The 21,113-nt window shown below is 49.3% G+C and overlaps 1 protein-coding gene across 1 annotated transcript in view; it reads right to left on the bottom strand.

Moving 5' to 3' along the window:
- UNC5D (unc-5 netrin receptor D) overlaps positions 1-21,113 on the bottom strand; it is a 100,875-nt gene that overhangs the window by 26,004 nt on the left and 53,758 nt on the right. The window contains exons 4-5 of the mRNA XM_029964990.1: positions 15,718-15,861; positions 12,081-12,184 (exon numbers count right to left, since the gene is read on the bottom strand). Coding sequence (XP_029820850.1) covers positions 12,081-12,184; positions 15,718-15,861 — 248 coding nt within the window. The remainder of the gene's footprint in view (positions 1-12,080; positions 12,185-15,717; positions 15,862-21,113) is intronic.

Genomic DNA, 21,113 nt, shown 5'->3' on the forward strand with positions numbered 1-21,113 from the left:
GACAGGAGGGTTCAGTGACCCCATTCCTGTCACTGTTCCAGGAGGGAGCACACTCTGCTCCCGTGTTTGCTGGGACTGAGAGGTTTGGGGAATGAAAAACACTGACACTAAAGCAAAGCCTTTAGAGGAATGATGATCACAGCAAAGGGAGAACATTGAACAGGCAGGACATAAACACCAAAGTGTTGATATGTGAGGTCAAACCAGGGTTTGTTCCAGGGGACACGTGGCACCTTCTCCTTCTCATCCAGAGTGGATGGCACTGCCAGCACTCCCCTCCCTCAGCCTCCCCCTCCCTCGAAGAAAACCAGCCTTATTCCGAGCCATTCCCTGCCTGTGCCTCGGCAGGGGGGTGCTTTCAAAGATGGAGAACTAAGGGAGGAACTCCTGGGATGAAGGGATAAATTTAAAGGGCTCGTGGTGACAAAAGATGGGTGGCACTGGCAGGGATGTGACCTTTGGGAGAATCCAGCCCACACAAATACAAACAAACCAAGCAAGGAAAATAAAGGCAACAAAGCATCTGCAATGTCTCCACACTGAAATGAGCAGCAGGGTCCTGAACTGCAACCTCTGAAGAGCAGACTCAAAAGTCATCAGCATTTAACTCCCTTCCCTTTGTCACCAGTGGAGGTCACACAGCTGCTTGTAACAGAATTACATCCTTTTCTTCTTAAGAATTAGTCCATCTGAAGATCTTAAATGTTTCTATATTGAACCAGACTTAAAACTTGCTATAATATACCATAAGTTTGTATAAAGATATCTGGGGTTTTTTTTTCCCTGAAATTCAATCTGCTCAGAATTAAAATACCCCCACTGTTTCTTAGGAAGGCTAATCAGGGAATGATCTGCAGAGGCAGTGCAGGGGCAGATGGGGATTAACTCAGCCCCTCCGAGCTGGGTGGCAGCAGCAGCCGAATTAGCATAATCAGAAATTTGTTCCAATTACAGAAAGCAATTATCAAAGCCCAGCTTACAGCACTATCAAAGTAAGATCAGCTAATACCCCACATCCCACGTAGATTACAATGGGTGTCAGAGAACTCTTCTTCTCCAAAAATAAACCTCATCCCACCTCAGCCATGTCTCTGTCTCCTGGCACAGGTTAAACCGCTGCCCATCTCAGGGGGGGCAGTTGTGGCCTCCTCGAGAACAGAACGTTACACCCCAAAATCTGGGCTGCTCTGGAGCCCCAGGGTGAGACCACAGGAGCATTTTTTCCCCCTCAGACCAGCACAGTGTTGGCCTTTCCACAGGCAGGCATCACCCATGAAATTCCAGGAGCAAAATGACCCAACTTCCAGAGGAGGAAACAACACTCCCCTGGCTCTGAATCACTGCTGCTCTGCCAGGTTTGAGGGAGGCTGCACAGCTGGCAAACCTCCTGTAAGACTAAAGAGTGTTCCTATTTGCAGCAGCAGAAATTACTTTTGCTTGGCTGGTTTTAATACCAAACTTACCTGAGTTATTTATTTTAACATTTATTATTTAAACCTTGAAGATGAGAGCAGGTCAGAGGGCAGGTATGGCTCTGGAATGGTTTGATGCACCAGTTCTTCATCAGCTGCTCAGTGTGACTCAAACATCCCAGGACCTGGCTGCACAGGACTCAATCTCTGGTTCTTTCTGGTGATCTCATTTGAGGATACAAACCCACCAGCAGCAAATACAGCCCTCAGCTCTTGTGGGCACACGTGATAATTTGGCAGGTCAGAAGACAAAAGACCTCAGTGCCCCTGTTTCTGGCTTATCCTCTCCTGCCCTTTAAACACAACATCTGACTTTCTCGTGTGGTCAATCCCCAGAGTACATATATATCAGAGATAATATAGTTAGAATGTCAGCTCCTCTTCAAGAGACAATCAATTGCTCTCTCCATGCAAGATAAACACTTCAGGATCTGGAGATGGGAAAGGTCAACACCTGACTCCTGACAACACAAAGGTTTCTTGTAGCATCGTCAAGATCCCGGTTTTGAACAGTCTCCCTCTCAGCTGGAAAAGCAGCAAACACCTCCTTACCTCCCTCTCAGACCTAGCAGGACACTCCTGCTCCTAAAAATTCAAGCTGGAGAGGTCTTGCTTAGTGTTACAGCTGGGCTGGGTGAGATGGGCAGGGCAGTGCCCCAGTTCCAGGGATGCATTAAAGGGCAGAATCTTTGTTCCTTTTATTTTCCTTTCCTCCCCAGGACTCAAACAAGCAGCACTAAATCACTGTGGGAGTTTAACACAGAACAAAGGCCAGTTTGGTGGATACAAACATCCCCTTTATGATCCCTTCCTTGTTTCACCAACACAATCAGCCCCCATCCATCTCCCAGACACGGGAAGCAGGTCGGCTGTACCTGCTGCATCCCTCAGATTAATCCACCCAGGGAACACTGCTCCCCAATCATTTAATCACAGTGCTGTCACACTGGGCTGGTAAGCATATTTTTCCTTCATTAGATTGAATGTATAATCTCATTACACAAATCTGACACGCTGACTAACTCATAAATCAGCCCGGGCTGCTCCTGGTCGTGCTGGGGGAAGCTCAGAGGAGCGTTTGCTTTGAAGGGATGTACTTGGTTCTTGCAAGAGGGATCATCTGAAAACCTGAGTGCTGCTAATACCCATTTTCTGTGTTATTATCTCCCTTTATGTGGCTGCACAAACCCCCACCAGCAAGGGAAGCCACGAGAGAAATCCTCACTGGTGGCAGCTCCAGGCTCGTCCTCTGAGCTCTGCCCACTCTGTGCTGTTTGTGTGCTCTGGAACCCCAACCAAACATTCCCAGGGATGGAAAACCCAGAGAAGGGAACACAGGCTACCATGGGAGGGGGTGAGTCAAAATGAAATCAGAATCAGGATAATGGGAGAGGTGACAGCCTGGACGTGGGTATCAATTTATAGTGGGAAAGGTGGGCAAGGAGCTGACTCAGACGGGCTATTTTAAATCACTGCAATGAAGATCCACTGCTAAATACGCCACTGCTAATGGCACATTGTCTGATTGTTAAAGATATCATCAGATCCCAAAGAAGTTTGCCCTTTTTCCTATTTTTGGAGGAATCGGTGTCTGCCATTAACTGGGTTTTATGGCCATGCACAAACGATGAATGAATCAGCACTAATGAGCCCAGAGGTCATTAGGTGGGCTTGGCTGGGAGCTTTCCAGGGGGGCAGTGCACACCCAGGACCTGGCTCCAGCTATTTTATGGTGAGCAGCAATAAATGATGCTGGTGAGGCTCAACCCCTGGTCCTTTGGCTGCAAAGCCCAGCAATGGGGGGGAGCAGCTGAGCCTCAACTGCAGCTCCTCTGTGTCTGAATAACTCAGAGAAGGGGGTGGAGTGACCCCCAGGTCTCATCCTAAAGCAGGCAGTCCACACTGGCTGTTTCCTGTGGATCAGGAATTTCCCTGTGGATTAGGATGGGCAGAAACAAAGAGCCCAAGGCAGGGAAGGTGCTCCTGGTGCCACATCACTGAGTTTTTCCCTGCTTTCAATGCACAGACACTTGGAAAGTAATGGAAAGTGCTGCTGACACCGAAAAAAAAGCCCTTTTTAGATAAGATTATTGACACTGCTGTTTGCAGTGTTTAGCCAACGTGGCATCCTGATAGGCAGAACCACATCCCTGGGAAATCCCTGGAGATAAAATCATCACAGGCAGCTCTGCAGTAATTGAAACCAAAGCCTGTTCTGCCATCACAGCAAACAAGGCTGTGATTTGACTGATCTCAAGAGCTCTGGTGGATCTTTAAGACATGATGTTGCTCTTTTTTTCGTTAGCAGCCCTTCAGATATGATAATTTCAAGAAAGTAATTGGGAGCTCTCACCAACAGAAACATCCTTTGGATCCATCAGTGACTCACGGTTTTCTGCATATTGGAAAGAGCAATTAACCTCAAACTCTGTATTTAAAGAAATACATTGTTAGTGAACAAATGTGTAACATTTACGTTGTGTCACTGAAAACTAAACAGAACACCAGATTCACAACTTAGTGGTTTCTCCTAAAGCTGTTGGCACTGATGCTCCTCCAAATCCTTCAGTCAAAACCCACATCACAGTGAAGTCTGCAAATCCTTGTAGGACCCTCTCTCACAATTATCTGCATAATTATAAACATAATGATAAAAGTCTCATAACTTATCCTTTCATGTTCAAGCATTCAAAATTAAGCACATTTCTGAAAACAGGACCAGAAAAATACACACCACTGCAAAGCAGCACATCAAACCCAGAAAAGCCCCAAAGCACATGTCTGTATAAAAAGGAATTATCTATTCAGGGGAACTACAAAGTTATCTCCCTTCTTTTTTCTTTTCATTTCAGCAATCTAATTCAGAAGTGCTTTGCTCCAGCGTTTCTATTCCATGACCTCGGTACCCCCCTGGCTGTATTGATTTATTCACAACAAGTCAAATCTCACAAGGAAAACAAACATTTTTTTGCTGCTGGAGGAAAACAGCATCCACAGTTCCCTTGCCTGCCTGGAAGGCAGCACGTGCCCTCACTGTGGAGAGAGCATCCAAGGGGTACTGCCCAAAAAAAGGGCACCTGAGCAGGGACTAAAATGCTCTCAAGGGCTGCAAAATGTACAGAGTCAGCAGAAGAGGCACCTGGACTGCTGCAGATGTTCCCAGCTTTTATTTAAATAATGAAATAAGTATTTAAAATAATTTTAAATTATGCAACAATTTAAAAAAAAAAAAAGGGATTGTAATGAAGCAAAAAATAAAAAAAATAAAGCTCACCATGAACCTGAGCTGCACAACCAGCTCCCTCAGCTCATGGAACTGCAGGTCTGTGCAACCCCCTGCCCTTTTATTCCTCACTCACCCAGAATATGAACAGAGCCAGCAGATGTGAGGCTCTGTTTCTGCATATTGAGCAATGGTTCTACAGAGCAGTCCCAGGTCAAACAAAACAGCTTCAGCTGAGCAGAAGTTCTGCAGAATGAAGAGACCTGTTACCAGGTCACCACATTCTGGAGGGTCAGCCCAGCCCAGCAGGTCCTGTGTCACCCTCACCTGCACAGTTCTCAATCTCTGCTGTGAAATTATGAAATTGCTCTTAAAAGCAGCTGAAAACCTAAATCTGACTGACAGATAAATCACAGCTGAGACACCCAGCACACACCCCAGCTCGGGCTGCGAAGGGAAACGTCTTCAGTGAGAAATGAAACCCATTTATTGCACTTGGAGCTAATACCCCTTAAAAGTAAAGCAAATATTGCTATTCCAGACACAAGAGCCGAGATCTGCGAGCACCTGTACAAATGCAGGCTGTTTGCATTTAGCAATCACCCTCTGCTGTCTGGGAGCAGAGCAGGATTCATTGCAGGCCATAACTCAGAGCCTGTTTTACTGCAGCCCCATTATCCTCCACTTCCCATTTCGGTGTGTGCAAGCCCCATAAATACCCAAACCCATGTAAAACGGGCTCTCGCCACTCTTGGAATACTTGCAGCTTTTGAATTTTATGTGGGTTTCGCGTTTTGTTGATGTGCCTGCAATGGAATATGCACTGCCCAGAAGAGAAATGATTTTACATTTCCATTAAAGGCTCCAGTGGTAAATAAACCCTTGGAACTCAGGCAGATATTCCTGGGAACGTCTACAGCAGTCCATTAAAACGTCAAAAATCTGTGTTAAACATCTGAAAAAATAGCACTGGATACAACACATTTAAATCTTAAATATATGCATATATTATGTGATAAAGATATTTTAGAGTATTCCACAAACCTCTGCAGAGCACTCAACAGTAATAGTTCAGTAACAGTAAACTATCAGTAATAGTTTAGCACAACAGCTGTCCTTTTATTATGAAAAAATGAAAACCACAAACCCACAACAAAAAAAAAAACAACAAGCAAACAAAAAGAACCCAAACCCCACAAAAAAACCCCACCCCAACAAAAGCAGGCAGGAGGTGCAGGAAGAGCTGCAAGTTGCTTCTAATGCCCAGATAAGAGCTACTCAGAGACCTCGTCTCAGAGAGTATTTATTCATAAGAAAGGATTTAGGATGAATTTTAAGATGAGGTTCTGCTCAGATTGGCTCCCCCAGCTCTTCCCACACTCCACCCCACCCTGCAGGTCTCACCTCAGACACCTCAGCATCGTCCTGGTAAAGAGAAGCAGAGTCCAGCAAGCTCAAGGTTTGCTCTGGGTTCACTTCTTTGAAAGCCTGAGGTTTATAAACACTTCTCTCTGCTGTCATCTGGCACTTCAGCACCAAGGCAGGGACATTTCTAAGGGACAGGGTTTATTAACCCACCCCAGGGCAGCTCCAGCCCCACTTCACAGGACTACCAGTCTCACACCTTCTCCACATTTAAGACACACCAAGGTCACCCCAAACCCAGGGCTCAGGAAGGTGCCACAAACTCCTCCTGCTGCTGAATTTCAGAGCAGGACGTGGCAGCTCCCTGTCCAACTGAAGAAACGTTTAAAAACCTGATTCCCAAGTGCACTGAATGGAACAGGAGCAGCCCCTGACAGCTGGAGGGATCCAAAGCCCTTCTGGCCCTGAGGAAGAGCAGCAGTGATGTTCCTCCAGCAGATCACAACACCTGGCTGAGGGATTACCAGCTACAGCAGGAAGAGCTTTTTTTTACCAAAAAGAATTAATATTTCACTCTCTGAAGCACTAATAAGGGAGAACACACAGAACAGAGGTTATCCCAGACCTCATTAAATGGGTATTGCCTATTTTCCAGGTTCCAGCTGGTTTGACAGCAGCCAGGGAGCAACACCAGGACTGAAGGAAGCAGGCAGGGAGGAGGAACTGCCAGCAGTGAACCAGAGAGGGTGGGGTGATTTATTCTGTTTGCTGGCTGCTGCAGGATCTATTAAGCCCCACTGATTCCCCCTGAGCTGGTCAGAGCTGCACAGAGTGACAGAACTGAGGGGCCCCCGTCCTTCACTGCTCCACTCTGAGGGGAAATGGTCCTGTCACGGCCCCAGCTCAGCTCAGAGAGTTCTTAAAACCAACAGAAAGAAAAATACCCTCTGGCAGGAGCAGAGGGAAGCACTGAGGGGTGATTAGGGTTCCCAACCTGCCAGCATTATGGATCTGAAATCCCACCAAAGCTGCTTTAGACAGCCAGGGTAATGGGTCTGAGCAGCTCTGGATCGTGGTGATGGCAGGGCTGGGACACCCAGAAAATCACAGGACAATGGGGATTTCTCAGGGATGGAGGCTTAGGACCTATTTAGAAACCCACAGCTGCACCTCCACTGCACTTGGGGCAGAACAACAGAAAAATAACCTGAGAGGCTTCACTTCTTCAGAGAAGAGTTATTTAAAAGCAGAATGAGGAAAGAGCACTACGCAGAAAGGAGGAGAGCTGAAGATGCTGACACTCAGCACATACAGAGGCAGCAACAAGCTTGTCAAACACTGCAAAAAGGAGGATCTGTCATGTTTTATGCCTTCCTCCTTCCACCCCAAAAAAACAAATGAAGAGTTTCAAGAAGCTGAAGAGAGCACAGACTGGAGAAAACCTATTTAAAGGAAGACCAAAAGGTCAGCTGAGAAGATAAGGGATGCATATGCCAGGAAATTCCCTTGAGGAGACGTACAGGAGAAAAGAAACAAGAGGTCTTATTCTGTATTGTACTGCACAAAATGGAGCAGTGCCCATAAAAAGATCAGAATTCCATGAACAGGAGGGCAAATCCATCCATCCATCCCTCCCATCTGCTGACTGACCCCTGTGCTGAGCTCTGGCTGCAGGGCATCAGGGTCTGGGTGACCCCAGGCTGGACCCCACAAATGCCTCCTTCCAGGACTGGGATGAACGAAGAGGAAAATGCCCAAGAACTGGGGGAGCAAACAGAGAGTCCCCTGAGCTCTGCTGGGCATCCCCTCCCACCTTCCCTGTGTTTCCAGCAGGCTGAGCTGGGGGAGCTCCAGTTTCCCCCTCCCATCCCCACTGAGCCCCACCCAGGACCTGACCCCCGGCCAAGGCCGAGCACAGAGTGTGTTTTATGCCAGGCTGCAGGTCAAGGATATGCTCTAAAAATCATGTAAAAGCAGCGTGAGGCTTCCCTGGTGCTGAGCCCCAGGAGTGCCCCGTGAAGAACTGCTGTGTCTGCCGGGAACCTGCAGGGCAATGAACTGAACCTGCAGGGGCAGAGCAGGAAACCAGCACAGCCAGAGACCAGCACAACCCCGGGGGGAGGAACACTGCACCTCAGTAACACACTGTCTGAGCTGTGGAAAGGCTCCTCTGCAGCCCCAGGACTTGTGTGAAGGGAGGGAACTGCCAAGGGAGAGCAGCAGGTGATGCACCCCGAGGAACACGTCGTGTGTCGTGTCCCTGTCAAACACACCGCTGTAAAAACATCCCTCTAATGGAGAAGCTGCTCTCCCCTTCATGGGTTCCTGCAGGGTGTTCCCCAGACCACAGGCTGTGTGTGATGGGCAGGGTCAGCCCTGCTGAGGAGTCACAGATCCTCATCAGCCACGGGGCTGAAGAGGTGGCTCTGGCAAACCCAACATTCAGCTCCACACCTTCTGGGGGAACTCAGCCCTCCCTCCCCTCTCATCCTCCTCCTGCCAGTGAAGAGCAGAGCCCCTTCCCCTGAAACAGTGCCAGCAAGGCAGGGGGGGCTCAGAGAGCCCAGCCCGGGTCCCCCCCTGGCAGCACAACCACACCCCGAGCAGGGGGATCCCTCTGGGAGCTCAGCTGACCCCAGGAGGATCCCTCACTGCTCCCCAGGGCACACAGGGAGCCAAAGGAGGCCTCTGCTGCACACAATTAATGAACATCTCCGTGGGGAGAAGCTGCTGGGGGACCGAGAGCCAGAACTGACTCTTCCCCAGGCCAACTCCACATCAATAGTGAGAGGAATGGCTCTGCTCCCACAGAGCCCGTGCCAGCAGAGACTCTGTTAGATTTGAATCAACACTTGCCACAGCAGGGGATTTTCAGCTGTTCTATTTAAATGCTGAATTTTCTTTTTTATTTCGATGCTTAACTCATAAAAACTGAATTTATTTGGGTTGGGTGCTGATGCCTGCAAGCACAGCTGCTCACCAGCTCTCTCTGCTTGCTATGTAAATGCATGAGAAGAGGATTCAAAACCTTTTTTGTCTGCCCAGCATCAAGATTTGGGTTTTCTTTCTCTCTTAGTGCTGCAAGTGATGCACCCAGAGAGCCCCAAATCCCAAGCAGAGGTGTGCACAATGGTCTCATGCTCTCATCTCCAGAATTAAACCCCTGTTGCTCCCTGTTTGTAATCCCTGGATTGTTTGCTTTCACTGGCATGTTATTCAGCTTAAAGACTATTTACCAAACTGAGCCGTGGGGGCAGAGCAGCCACGGTGTCACAGGAGCTTCTAATTCCTGGCAAATTCACTGACCCACGCCGAGTTTTAAGCCACAGACACTTTAAACTCATTTAAAGTATGGATCCAGACCTTTGATGCATCCTCTCCTGACTGTCTTTATACCTCCTGTGTGCAGAAATGAACACATATAAGCAGATTTAATCTGGGTGTTCTTACTGCTGCTGGTGGAAGCCTCACCCCCTCTGAGCAGATGGAGGGAACAGACATTTCCCCCAACAAAACTTCATCAGGAGGAATTCTCTGCAGAGAATCACCTCCCTGTGAGGGCTGATCTCCATCCCTGCAGTCCTCCCACCCCACAAATAACTGATTTCACTAAAGGATTGGCCCCAGGAGGCACCACTGGCCTGTGCTGACCCCTCGGGGGGCTCAGAGCTGGCCCCCAGTGCTGCTGCTCAGTTCAAAACCTTCTCCTGCCCAGAGGCACAGCGAGGGCAGGGACACACCTGGGAAATGCTGCTCTGTCTGAGAACACCCAAGGACTGCTGAGAGCCCCTCCCTGGGTTGCAGACGAGCAGTGGCTAAAATCACCAGGTGAGAGCACCTGAGGAGTGACTGAAGATGTGGAAAGGAACGGTGGCAGAGAAAGTTTCTCCCTCCTGGCGAGGTAATTCCAAGGAAACTGTGTCAGCCGTCCCTAGGAAATATCCCTGCCTTCCACTTCCTCAGGACTAATGACAGGGATTTTCACATTAAGCAGTGGGGTAGATGAAGAACATTCAGTGTTTCCAGCCTCGGGTTTCAGAAACCTTCAGTGCCCCCAAGATCCAGAAAAACAATTCCAGGCACGAAGATTTATATCCTTGACAGTGGGGCAGGTTCACAGGAACAACTGGGCTGAACTGAGGCTTCACTCCAGGTTTAGGTTCCACTGTCCCAGCCCTTCCCAGCCTCTGCCAGAATACCTGGATTAACGAGGGATGGGGGCAAACACAGGGAATGGGGTTGGGTTTTGGGGAAACAACATTCCTGAGCTCTTGATGGAATAACCAAACCCTCCCCAAGGGACTGAGACACACACTGGGAACACAGGAGGGGCTGGAATCTGGGATCCCTTTGTTTTCAGTTCCCATTTCCAAGCCCGGGCCCAGTGTGGATTAAACAAACAACAACAACCACCCACAATTAGCATCCACTTTGCATCTAATGAAACACAAGACGAGCTCCTTTGTCCAGAGTTATTTCAAGCCTTGTGTTTTCACCCAGGGCTTCATCCAAACTCTAATGAAATAAATTCCTGGCTCAGAACCACGGGGTTTGTTGCCAGCACTGGGGTTTGAACCTCCTGCACTTCTGAGCACCCCCAGAACAATCCCTGAGTGGGGTTTGGGGCTGTCCCAGCCATTTCTCACCCCTGGGTGTAACAGGGCAGGTTGTTCTTTCACTGGAAGGTACCAGCAGAGTTTAGAACCTCGAGCTCAGAGTCCCAGCCCAGAGCCAGGACTGATTTAACCCAGACCCACTGAATTATTTCCAGCAGCCTCTTTACCTTGATGGGCCCAGAATTAGCCTGAGCCTTTATGGGAAATGTTATTGGCCAAAGCAAATATGACCTGGTGAGATTTACAGGCTTTATTAACAGCAATAACAAGTTTACTGTCAACATCAGTATGTCAGGGTTTATTGGGAACTCCACCATTTTACTAAAATGTCACTCTTCCATCAGATATAATTCCTAACTTCCACAGAAGACAGAGCCTCTGTTTAACTGGGGAGTGTGAAGCTGTGTAGTTCAACAAATCCTGAAATTCTCAGTGAAACTCAAACAGACCAAGGATGTTTAGGCACCTCTGGAAGTTTGTTTTGTCTACGCAACAGATCCATTTACCAGAGCACACATTCAGTAACTTTGGCAATTCTCTGTAAGGCAACATTCACTTTTCTAGAAACACTAAACACAAGTAAAAATAACACAGCTGAGGGGAAGGTGGGAGCAGAAACCTGAATGCCACAGTAAAGCACATCAGAAACCTGGACACAAATTCATCCTCATTTCCAACTCCCTTTCCTCTGGGGCTGCACCATTCCCACCTCACTGGCAGGGCCTTTGCACCCCTTTCTGCTGCATTTCTCCTCTTTATTTTCAGTGCCATCTGCCCAACACTCTCCTCCTTGGCTAAAAGACACACATTTCTCTGGAGTTTATTCTCCCTCACTCCTTTTGTTCCCTCAGTCAGAACAAACCCCAGTGATGGGGGAGATAAGGGGCAAAAATAACTTCTGAGCGAACCTGTTTGTCTTCCTCAGAAGATGCTGGAGAGCCTGCAGAGTGCAATTAGAAACACAACGTTTTCTTGTTGTTTTTAAAGCCTCTGTAGCAGATTTTTAACCACGACCCACTTAGAGCATCTCCCTGCCAGAACAGCCTGGTCGGGGCCATTTTAAGGCATCCCCATTAGTTTCCTGTTAAGATTCAACTCCCATGACAAAAAACATGTTTAAAGCTAAGCAAAAACCCACCAAATTACTATCTGCAGCAGATTTTCCCTTCTCCAGCAACAATTCATCATAATATTTTTAGGTTTGTCTTTTCCCTTTGTTTTTTTTTTATTCTTTTCAAGGAGAAAAGCAACCCCCGAGAAAACGAGCCGAAAAATCTGTTTTCGGTTTGGAAGCACGAAAACACCAGAGATTGTCTCAAAACCTGGATTTCTCAGAGAACTCTCCTGGGTTTGGGTAGAGAGCTGAGCCCTCCTGCTGCTCCCCTGCCCCCCCCAAAGCCTCACCTCGGCCGCAGGGACCCCCTCGGGGGGTCGGCAGTGCAGGACAATCATCCCCTCGATGGGAACCTCCTTCCCCTGCGGGTCCTGCTCGAAGTTCTTCCTCAGGTCTGCAGGATTTAAAGCAGGAACTCATCAGAATCCATCACCCCTCCGAAGGCCACTCCTGCCCCAAGAGCCCTGTGCTGGCTGCAGGGTGAGCCTGCCCTGAGATAACCAAGTGTTCCTAATTCCTGCCCAGATCCCATCACCTCCAGCTGTGTTCCCATTTCTCCACCTTTCCACAACCACCTGAGTGCAGACACAACTCACGCCAGAACCACCCCTTCCCCTGTTCCAGCTGGGCATTCACTCCCTGGAGCTGCTGCCTTCCCAAAACAGGGGAACTGAAAGCAAAAAAACAACCCTGTGGAATTCTGAGGGTGCCGGGAGAACCAGCTGAGAGAAGCCAAGCCTGGGTGGCCCATGTTCCTGGCACCCCCTGCCCAGGGGAGGGTCTGACAGCACATCCCAAGGGGGATGTGTCCTCTGGACTGCACACACAGCGAGTTGTAGGGAAGGACTGAGAGCAATTCCAAGCAATTCCAAGGTTCTTCACTGCAGACACTCCAGCCCAGCTGAGGGGAAGGAATGTCTCGGCCACACTGATGTGGTGGCAGCACTTCCAGGGACAAGTGTCTGGGCAAACCAGAACAGACCCAAAGGAGAGCTGGATCCAACATCCCAGACCTGCCCCAGGGATGCCCGGGAATATGGGATGTTCTCCTTGCCGTGGGAGGAGAACAGAACACCAGGAATGCTCCTTCCTGTGCCATGGGAGAACAGAACACCAGGAATGCTCCTTCCTGTGCCATGGGAGGAGAACAGAACACCAGGAATGCTCCTTCCTGTGCCATGGGAGGAGAACAGAACACCAGGAATGCTCCTTCCTGTGCCATGGGAGGAGAACAGAACACCAGGAATGCTCCTTCCTGTGCCATGGGAGGAGAACAGAACACCAGGAATGCTCCTTCCTGCACGTGCTGGGAGAGCAGGGATGTTCCACTGGGAACACTCGGTGTCTTCACACACTGTCTCACACTCCACAGGGTGGATTTACTGCCTTCATTCCCTGCCTTGCTCACACCTGCTGAAATCCAGCCCTGGCTCAGCAGCAGCTCCCAGGCAGTCCCACTTCCACAGATTACACAAAATACAGGAAGACTTGTCTTGGCAAGCTGCTCACTGGAGAGAGATGCACACAGTGCCTGGGTTCTCCTTTTCATCGTTCTCTGTTGATGTTGATTTTTTTTTTCCCCATGGATAACCAACATCTTTTCCAGTCCTCTGTTTAAAAAGCCATTCATTAACAGTCGAGCTGCAGCTGTGCCTACAAATGCCTTTATTAGGATGAAAAATGGAGCAAGATCCATCTTCTCATTTTCTCTGCCTCCCCCACTATCACACAGAAATACTCACCTGCTTTTTCCAGAGAAATATAACAGTGCTGCAACGCTCTGGACCTGATTCACAACTCAAGAATCTTTGGGACTTAAGTGCAAAAGAAAAACAAAAAAAAAAAGGGGAAGGAAAAAAGTGTTCAGTTCCTCCTTGTGCACCCCAAAGGTGCTGGGAACACATCCTGGGTAGTGTCTGGACCTGCCAGGCTCATCCCCCGTGCTCCACAGGGCATTCCCTCAGTCAGAAATCCACATCCCAGGTTCCCTCAGTCAGAAATCCCATCCCAGGTCCAGCAGGGAGGTTGTTCCCCACGGACAGGATGACACAGAGCCCTGGGCACTCGGAGCTCTGGGTGTCTGGGGGGGTTCCAGGCTCCTGCTGCAGCTCTGCCTGGAGCTCTGCCCAGCCCATCATCCCTTCCCCAGCCCCATCATCCCTTCCCCAGCCCCATCATCCCTGCCCAGCCCCATCATCCCTTCCCCAGCCCAATCATCCCTGCCCATCCTCATCACTCCCTGCCCAGACCCAATCATCCCTGCGCCCATCCTCATCAATCCCCTGCCGCAGCCCATAATCCCTCGCCCATGCCCTTCATCATCCCTGCCCAGACCCCATCATCCCTTCGCCCAGCCCATCATCCTGCCCCAGCCCCACATACCCGCCCATTCCTCAATCATCCCTTCCCATTCCTCAATCATCCCCTGCAGCCCCATCATCCCTTCCCCAGCCCCATCATCCCTGCCCAGCCCCATCATCCCTGCCCTCAGGAATTGCTGCTCTTCCCATAAAAAGCCCTGACTTTCAAGGCCAAGTGGCAGCAGAAGAGGCATTTAAGGAGCTCAGCTCTCAGCCACAGCACTCAGAACATTCCAGGGCGGGGCTGAAGAGCCCCTGGGAGCAGGGACAGGTTAATGGGATCCGGGGTGGCAGCTGGGGGGGCTGTGCAGGGCTGGTGCCACAGCCTGAAATCCCAGTGTGGCCCCACCTGCTCCTGCTCGCTCCGAGCTGGACTCCAATTGTCATTTTGGGGGGCTGGGAAATCACAGAGCGGAGAAAAGTCAATAAAAATTCAATTCAGATAAAGGCCCTTTGCAGCTCAGCAGTGCAGGGGAATTATTAGCTCAGTGTTGTGACAGTTAATGCAGTGAAATAAAAAATTGAATTTATAGGTATTTAGACATTCAAACAGAATCAGCCAGCAACAAAAAAAAAATAAATCTGCCATTTGTAAAATGGAGGAGTTGTCACATTGTCCTTTTTACTTCTCTCAGATGTTTACTTCGTCCTGTTAAACATTTATCTTGTTAAAAGACACCATTTTAGATTTATCAAGAATTGCTGGAACACCAGCTGGGAGGTTACTCTTCAGAGTTTCTCATTTGGACCTCCCCAGCCTTCTCCTGCTGCCCTCATCTCCTCCCAGGAACCATTTCTCCCTCCTGTTGCCTCATTTCCTAGGACTGGAAAGGGAAGACCTGGGGTGGTGATTTAAAGGGAAAGGGTTCACAGCAGTCTGGGGGGAGCAATTCCCTGAATTCTCTGCTGGCAAAGAGGGGCTTCAGGCTCTGATTCTGTTAGAAAACCATCCCAGATCCAATTGCAAGGTCCAAATTGGATGAGGCTTTGAGTAGCTCCACAGTCTCACGGCCACAATTGCATTTGGGTTCTGTCTCCCTTCTGTCCCTCTGGCTATGGGGGCATTTATTGCATTGGCCTGTTTTGGACCTTTCCAGCAGTGATGGGCTGGTTGTGAGTTATGAGCCCACACTCACTGTCACACACATGGACAGAGACAAGCCCAGTCTGGGCACAGAACATCAGCTCTGGAGCTAAAGAAGTGCAACAGCACCCACCTTGCCTGGGAATTATTTCATTCCCTTCAGCAGTGCTTCCACAAATGTCTCCATGACCAGCACTGAACACTCTTTGTTTCTAAGCCCTGTGAGCTCAGCCCAGGGAGAACCAGCAGAGCTCCTGTGGCACCTGAGCTCTGCCAGGGATGTGCTCCTTCCTCGGAGAAAGGAGGGAGGAGATTTTTTCCCTCTCCTGACACCTGTCACCTCCTGGGATACTCCCAGGGTGTCCCCCAGCCAGGGCTGCCGTGGCCAGCAGTGCCTGAGGAGCTGGCTGGTGGTGTTGGAGCCCAGGAGCAGAGTTCCCAGCCCAGCCCAGCCCAGCCCAGCCCAGCAGAGCCATCACTCACAGGCGATGCGCACCGACGCCTTCCTGCTCTTGGAGGTGCCCAGGTGGCTCCAGGCCACGCACTGGCACCAGTAATCCTCTGGGCCGTGGAAATCCTCCACCTGCTGCCTCGTGACGTTGATGAAAACCTCCCGGACCTTCAGCCCTGCGGGGAGAGAGGCACAGAGTGAGCAGGAGAGGCACAGAGTGAGCAGGAGAGGCACAGAGTGAGCAGGAGAGGCACAGAGTCAGCAGGAGAGGCACAGAGTCAGCGGGGATGGGAGCGGGCAGAGGTACCCAAAGCTTTCCTCTTAACTGACAGCTTTCCAGTTTTAATCAAGGCGAAGATTTAATTACTCTGACAGCAATATATTGCCACTAATTAAGTTCTGTAAGATGAGCAGGTATGTGAATTACCCACTGTGGTCTCTGCAAGCACAGAACAACCCCCCTCAGAAACCTCCTCTCTGGTGCCTCCCTCGCCCAGAATGTTTATCTGGAACTTCACAAAAAGCAATCAAACTCTTCTGATCTGACATCTCCTTGAAAACCCTTCTGAAGCACAGGTGAAGTTCAGCACTGGGGCCCTTCAGACCAGGAGCATTTGCTTCAGCCAAAGCCTGATGGTAAATTCAAGCCCTCAAGAAGCCTCCTGCAGCTGACACCTCATCCTACACACCAGATCTGCAACCACCTCTGTCTGACAACCTTGGGAGGGGAAACATAACCCAAATCTGGGCTCAGAGGCACTAGGAATCATTTGAAAGAGTCAGAAAGACATTAAATAAAAATAGAAAACATTTATGCCTTGTACTTCCTTCTTTCTCCTCCTGTGCAGTCCCAAGACACTTATTTCCCCTTCACTGGAAATGAAAGAAAACTCGATCCTAAAGTATTTCATGCCTGTGAAGTTTATAAAGCAGCAAGAATTCTAAGCCTGAACTCCATAAAAATTGGCTTCCACTTAATCTCAGGCATCATTAACAGCTGGGCATTCACTCCTCAAAGGCACTGGGAAGTCAATGTGCTCCTCTGGCAAACAGCAGAGATGGCAAAAAGCACTGGGGGTGCTCCAGAAAGGGGCAGGGATGGTCAGACAAGCTCAAATACCACTCGACACATACAAAAATACAAAGTATTTGCCACTTTTCCGGCAACAGGCAAAGGGGATTTTTACTTCTCTTCATTTAGCCTGTTTGGCTCCACACCAACACCCAAAGACAAACCTGTTACAGCTGCCCCAGCTGTCTCAAAAATCACTTCAGTCACTCAAATATTTATTCCCTCTCTGATAAACAAACAAACGGAGGTTTCCCGGTTGTTTTTATTTACGTTTCGTTTTCCCCCTGTCGGTGCTGTTTTTAACAGAGCTGTTCACAAACACTCCCGTGGGTTTCTGACAACAAACCCTCGGGAAACAAACCCGGCCCTTGGAAGGGGCAGCTTTGCCAGAGACCCCTCCCTGCTGCCACTGCCACGAGGATGCCCCATTTCCCCAGCCCAGCTGCCCTGCCAGGGATAAATCCCAGGATCAGAGCATTTTATGGTGATCTGGAAAGGTTTAGGGTTAGACAAGGCACAGTGAGATCCCCTGGAGAGCACCTGAGTGCTGCTGACCCCCCCCAGCAGGTCTTCACTGGCTGGAGTTTGGCATCCCAGCACCCCCCAGGCTGTGGGACATGGAGAGACATCCATGAATGACACCCCTGGCACCTCTTGCTCCCCACCTCTGGCAAATCAAGCCACGTGCAGCCCCTGAGCGATCTCAGTCAGAGCTGTGCAGCTCCAGAGCCCCCCAAATCCACACTGTCCAACCAGGTCACACCCCATCTGCTTAAAGGCTTCAACAAGGGTGAGAAGTGATGAAGTCCTTGACAAAGTGACCTTTCCAGGTGGGCTGGCCCCACCAGGAATCACTCACCCAGCACTCCAGAGCTCCAAGCCCCTCTGTCCCTGCAGCCTGGGTGTCTGTGCTGCCTGCAAATGCTTGGATTGATGATCTCACAGCTCTTTTCCAGCCTAAATGATCCCGTGGCAAACACAGCTCAGCCTCCTGCTGGACCCAAACATCTCCAGCCATCCTCCCACCCCACCATCAGCTGGTTCCCAACAGGACCTCTGAGCAGCATCTTCCTGGGGATGAACTGCAGCCCTGCTGACCCCCCTGGGACCCCGGGGGCTCTGACCCCTCCACCCTGAGCCCCTCTGGGCATTTGGGGAAGCAGCAAACAAAGGTCTCAGAGCAGGTTCCTGGTGCATCCAGGCTGACAGTGACAGAACTGCTGACACCCACCCAAAAAAGTCATCACCCCCTGATGATGAATTTTCGAGAAGCAGGAGCCATTTCTTGGCTCGTGGGCACTGCACATTTCTGGGCAGGCGTCAGTGAATTCAGGCATTTACAGCCCTGGATTTATTAAGGCAGAATATTCTCCTGCCCAGCTCTTCCTCTCATTGACATGGTGTTTAATTAGTCTATAAATCAGCCCACGTTCAAGGTGGCAAACAAACAGCACATGATTTGGGGGAGCTGGTGGATCAGTGTTTTGAGAATGGGCCAGGTAGGATTTCAGGTCTTTTTGAAGGTCTCCCAGGTTACCCATAGACAAAATAAATGCATCCAAAACAGCAGAATCTCAGAATTGTTGGGGCTGGACGGGGCCTCTGGAGAACATCGAGTCTTTGGGGAAAGTTATCTTTTGTTTATGGAGAAAGCAGAGCTATTTTCATTTGTTTTAGAAACAACTACAGAAAGCAAACCTATTGGGAGGAGAGGAACATTCTTCATTTTTCATCCCTGTATTTCACCAGCAAACACATTCACCTCCCCTCCTGCATCTTGAGAAACACCAGAAAAATTGTTCCTGGGAAATGACACCCAATGAAAAATCCATGCAAATAAAACCAGGCACATCATAAACAAGGGCAACATTTTACCTGTGACTTGAATAACTCTAATAAGCACTGCAAGTCCAACCCTTTAAATTATTGTGCAAATTATAACCATCATCTTTTGTTTTACAGTACAGCCGTACAGAATATGAAATTATGGCTGTGGCACTGATATGCTAATGAGCTTTCTGCTCTGCTGGATGGTTTAGCTGCAGATAGACTAATGCTGGCAGCAGATGAATAATTGCTCTCCATGTACTAAACACAACAGAGCTGCAGAGAACTTCAGCATTTGTCAGCTTTATTTGTTTAAATGAGGAAAACACTGACAGCAGTTATTGCTGTAATCCTTTTAGTTATCAGACAAGGAAACTCGAGTTACTCCGGGCAGGGCTGATGCTCTGGTGAAACCAGAACTGGAGGGTTTGCAAAGGCATTCTGGAGTGCATGGGCAGTGCTCAGGCAGGGAAAGGAAAGCAGGAGGAAATGAATCAAACTGTAATTATTATTCTTTTATCACGGCAGCATCTCCAAGCTCTCACTTGATGAGCCAGAGAAGAGAGACAGCAAAGTCCCTGCTCTGCCACGTTCAGGGAATGAACAGGGGAGGCAGAAACAGAGCAGCAAATGCACAGCAGAGCCACCCAGAGCAAACCCTTCCAGACATTCCCAGGACATTCCCAAGGCGCAGCCCAGAACTACAAAATCCCTTCCTCTCCTGCTGTTCCTCCATTTCAGGTTCCCAGTGACTCCTGTGCCACCCTGAGGTATTTAATTTCCCCTCCCATAAAAACAAAACCATGGAAAACTGGGTTCTGTTCATCAGGATGACAAACCAACCCCTCCCCATCGTGTGCCCCCCCCTGTCCCCTGTGCAGAGCTCGGGGACATCCAGCAGGACACGGTGCCTGCAGGTCCCACTGCCAGCAGCTCCTGGCAGGAGTTTACAGAGATGCCAAGACACATTTCTCTCACTCGGCGCTGAATTTCCCCTTGTTTGGGTTTCTCGTTGCTATTTTTCACCACTTCTACACCTCCCCTCAGAATGTGAGTCCCACACAAACAGGGGAAGGGTGGGGAGGGACAGATCCTTCTGCTGCAGTGCAGCCTCCCCTCAGCCAGGGACCAGAACCCCCCTGCAACCAAAAGCACCGGGTTTGGCCCCAGTCCCAGTGCAGTTTTTCCAGATGGAGCTCACGCAGCACACTGTGTGTGCCTGGGAACAGACATGTTTATGCCCCAGATTCGACTCCAGAAAGGAGAGCACTGCCAGGACACACACTCATTCCAAAAAGCCCAGGAGTCTGCTGTTCACTGAGGGCTGGGCTCCAAAATAATTCATGGCCACAGATCCATCACGGGGAGAGAAGAGCCATGTCTGCCCCTCAGCACTGCCCTGCACGTTGCCTTTACCCCCATTTCTGTGTCCCAAGGACACTGTTCAGGCAGTTTTGGGAACTCCCAGCCCCTGCCCTGTCTGCACCACACCTGTTTTGAGGGACCAACCCTCCATCCCCGGGCTGAACCCAAACCTGCACCACTCCTGTGCTCTCGTGGAAGGTGTCCCTGCAGGGCTGGGAACGAGATGGGCTTCAAGGTCCTTCCAACCCGACCCATTCCGTGGTCCTGCACTCCAGCCCCCCTTTGCTCAGCCTGTGCTTCCACAGCTCAAACCTCAACATTTCTGGCATCATCTAAAAAAAACCCCTCAGTGTTGCTTTATCTTGTTTCATTCTGTTATTAATCCAAGGCTTAGAAAACATAATTGCAGCATTCACAAGACACATTTTCATCAGCCATATGGAAGGAAAGCTTTCAGAGACGAGATTTCTCCTCTATTGATTCAGCAGTGCCTGCAGAAGTAAAGGTTATGCCTATTAAGTTATTTCCGAAAAGGTAACTGTAAAAATTAAAATTCTTCCAGATTAGCATTTACAAAAACCTTCAGTACGAAATTTCTTCAGAATATGTCACTTAGAAAGAATGCCAAACACCACTTTAGGAGATGCATCTTCTTTTTAAGTGGCGTTTTTGCCTCTAAAAAAAGGAATTTCTTGTATTGCCAGAGAAGATGTTACACACACACACACACACACACACACTCTGCTATTCCAAGGCCTGGAGTTGCCTAGCAATCCTGGAATTTCAGAAGAGGAGAAAAGCAATAACAAAACAGAATTGTGAAGTCACAGGCATTAAATTGGTTTGCAATACTTATCAAGATGCTGCTAAATGAGAAAAGACCGAGGGCAGTGATGGGACCTGATCAAACCTGGTGATCGTTTCCAGCCCTCTCCCTTCTCACTCCCTTCTCCTCCACGCACACCTGCACTCAGAGCACTTTTATGAGAAATAAAAATATGGGGTTTTTTTATATAGGCGTTGTAAGATGTCCAAGTTCCAAAAACTGGACTGGAGTATCAGGGTCTTTTTTGGCCAGATAAGGCAAAAACAAAAGTTCCTAAAAATTAAACTCTTTTGGGGCCATTTTGTACCCGGGGGTTCTTTTCTCTCTCTGGGCTAAGA

Source organism: Manacus vitellinus, unplaced genomic scaffold, assembly GCF_001715985.3.
Source record: "Manacus vitellinus isolate BGI_N305 unplaced genomic scaffold, ASM171598v3 scaffold_87_pilon, whole genome shotgun sequence".
In the NCBI taxonomy this organism is placed as follows: Eukaryota; Metazoa; Chordata; class Aves; order Passeriformes; family Pipridae; genus Manacus; species Manacus vitellinus.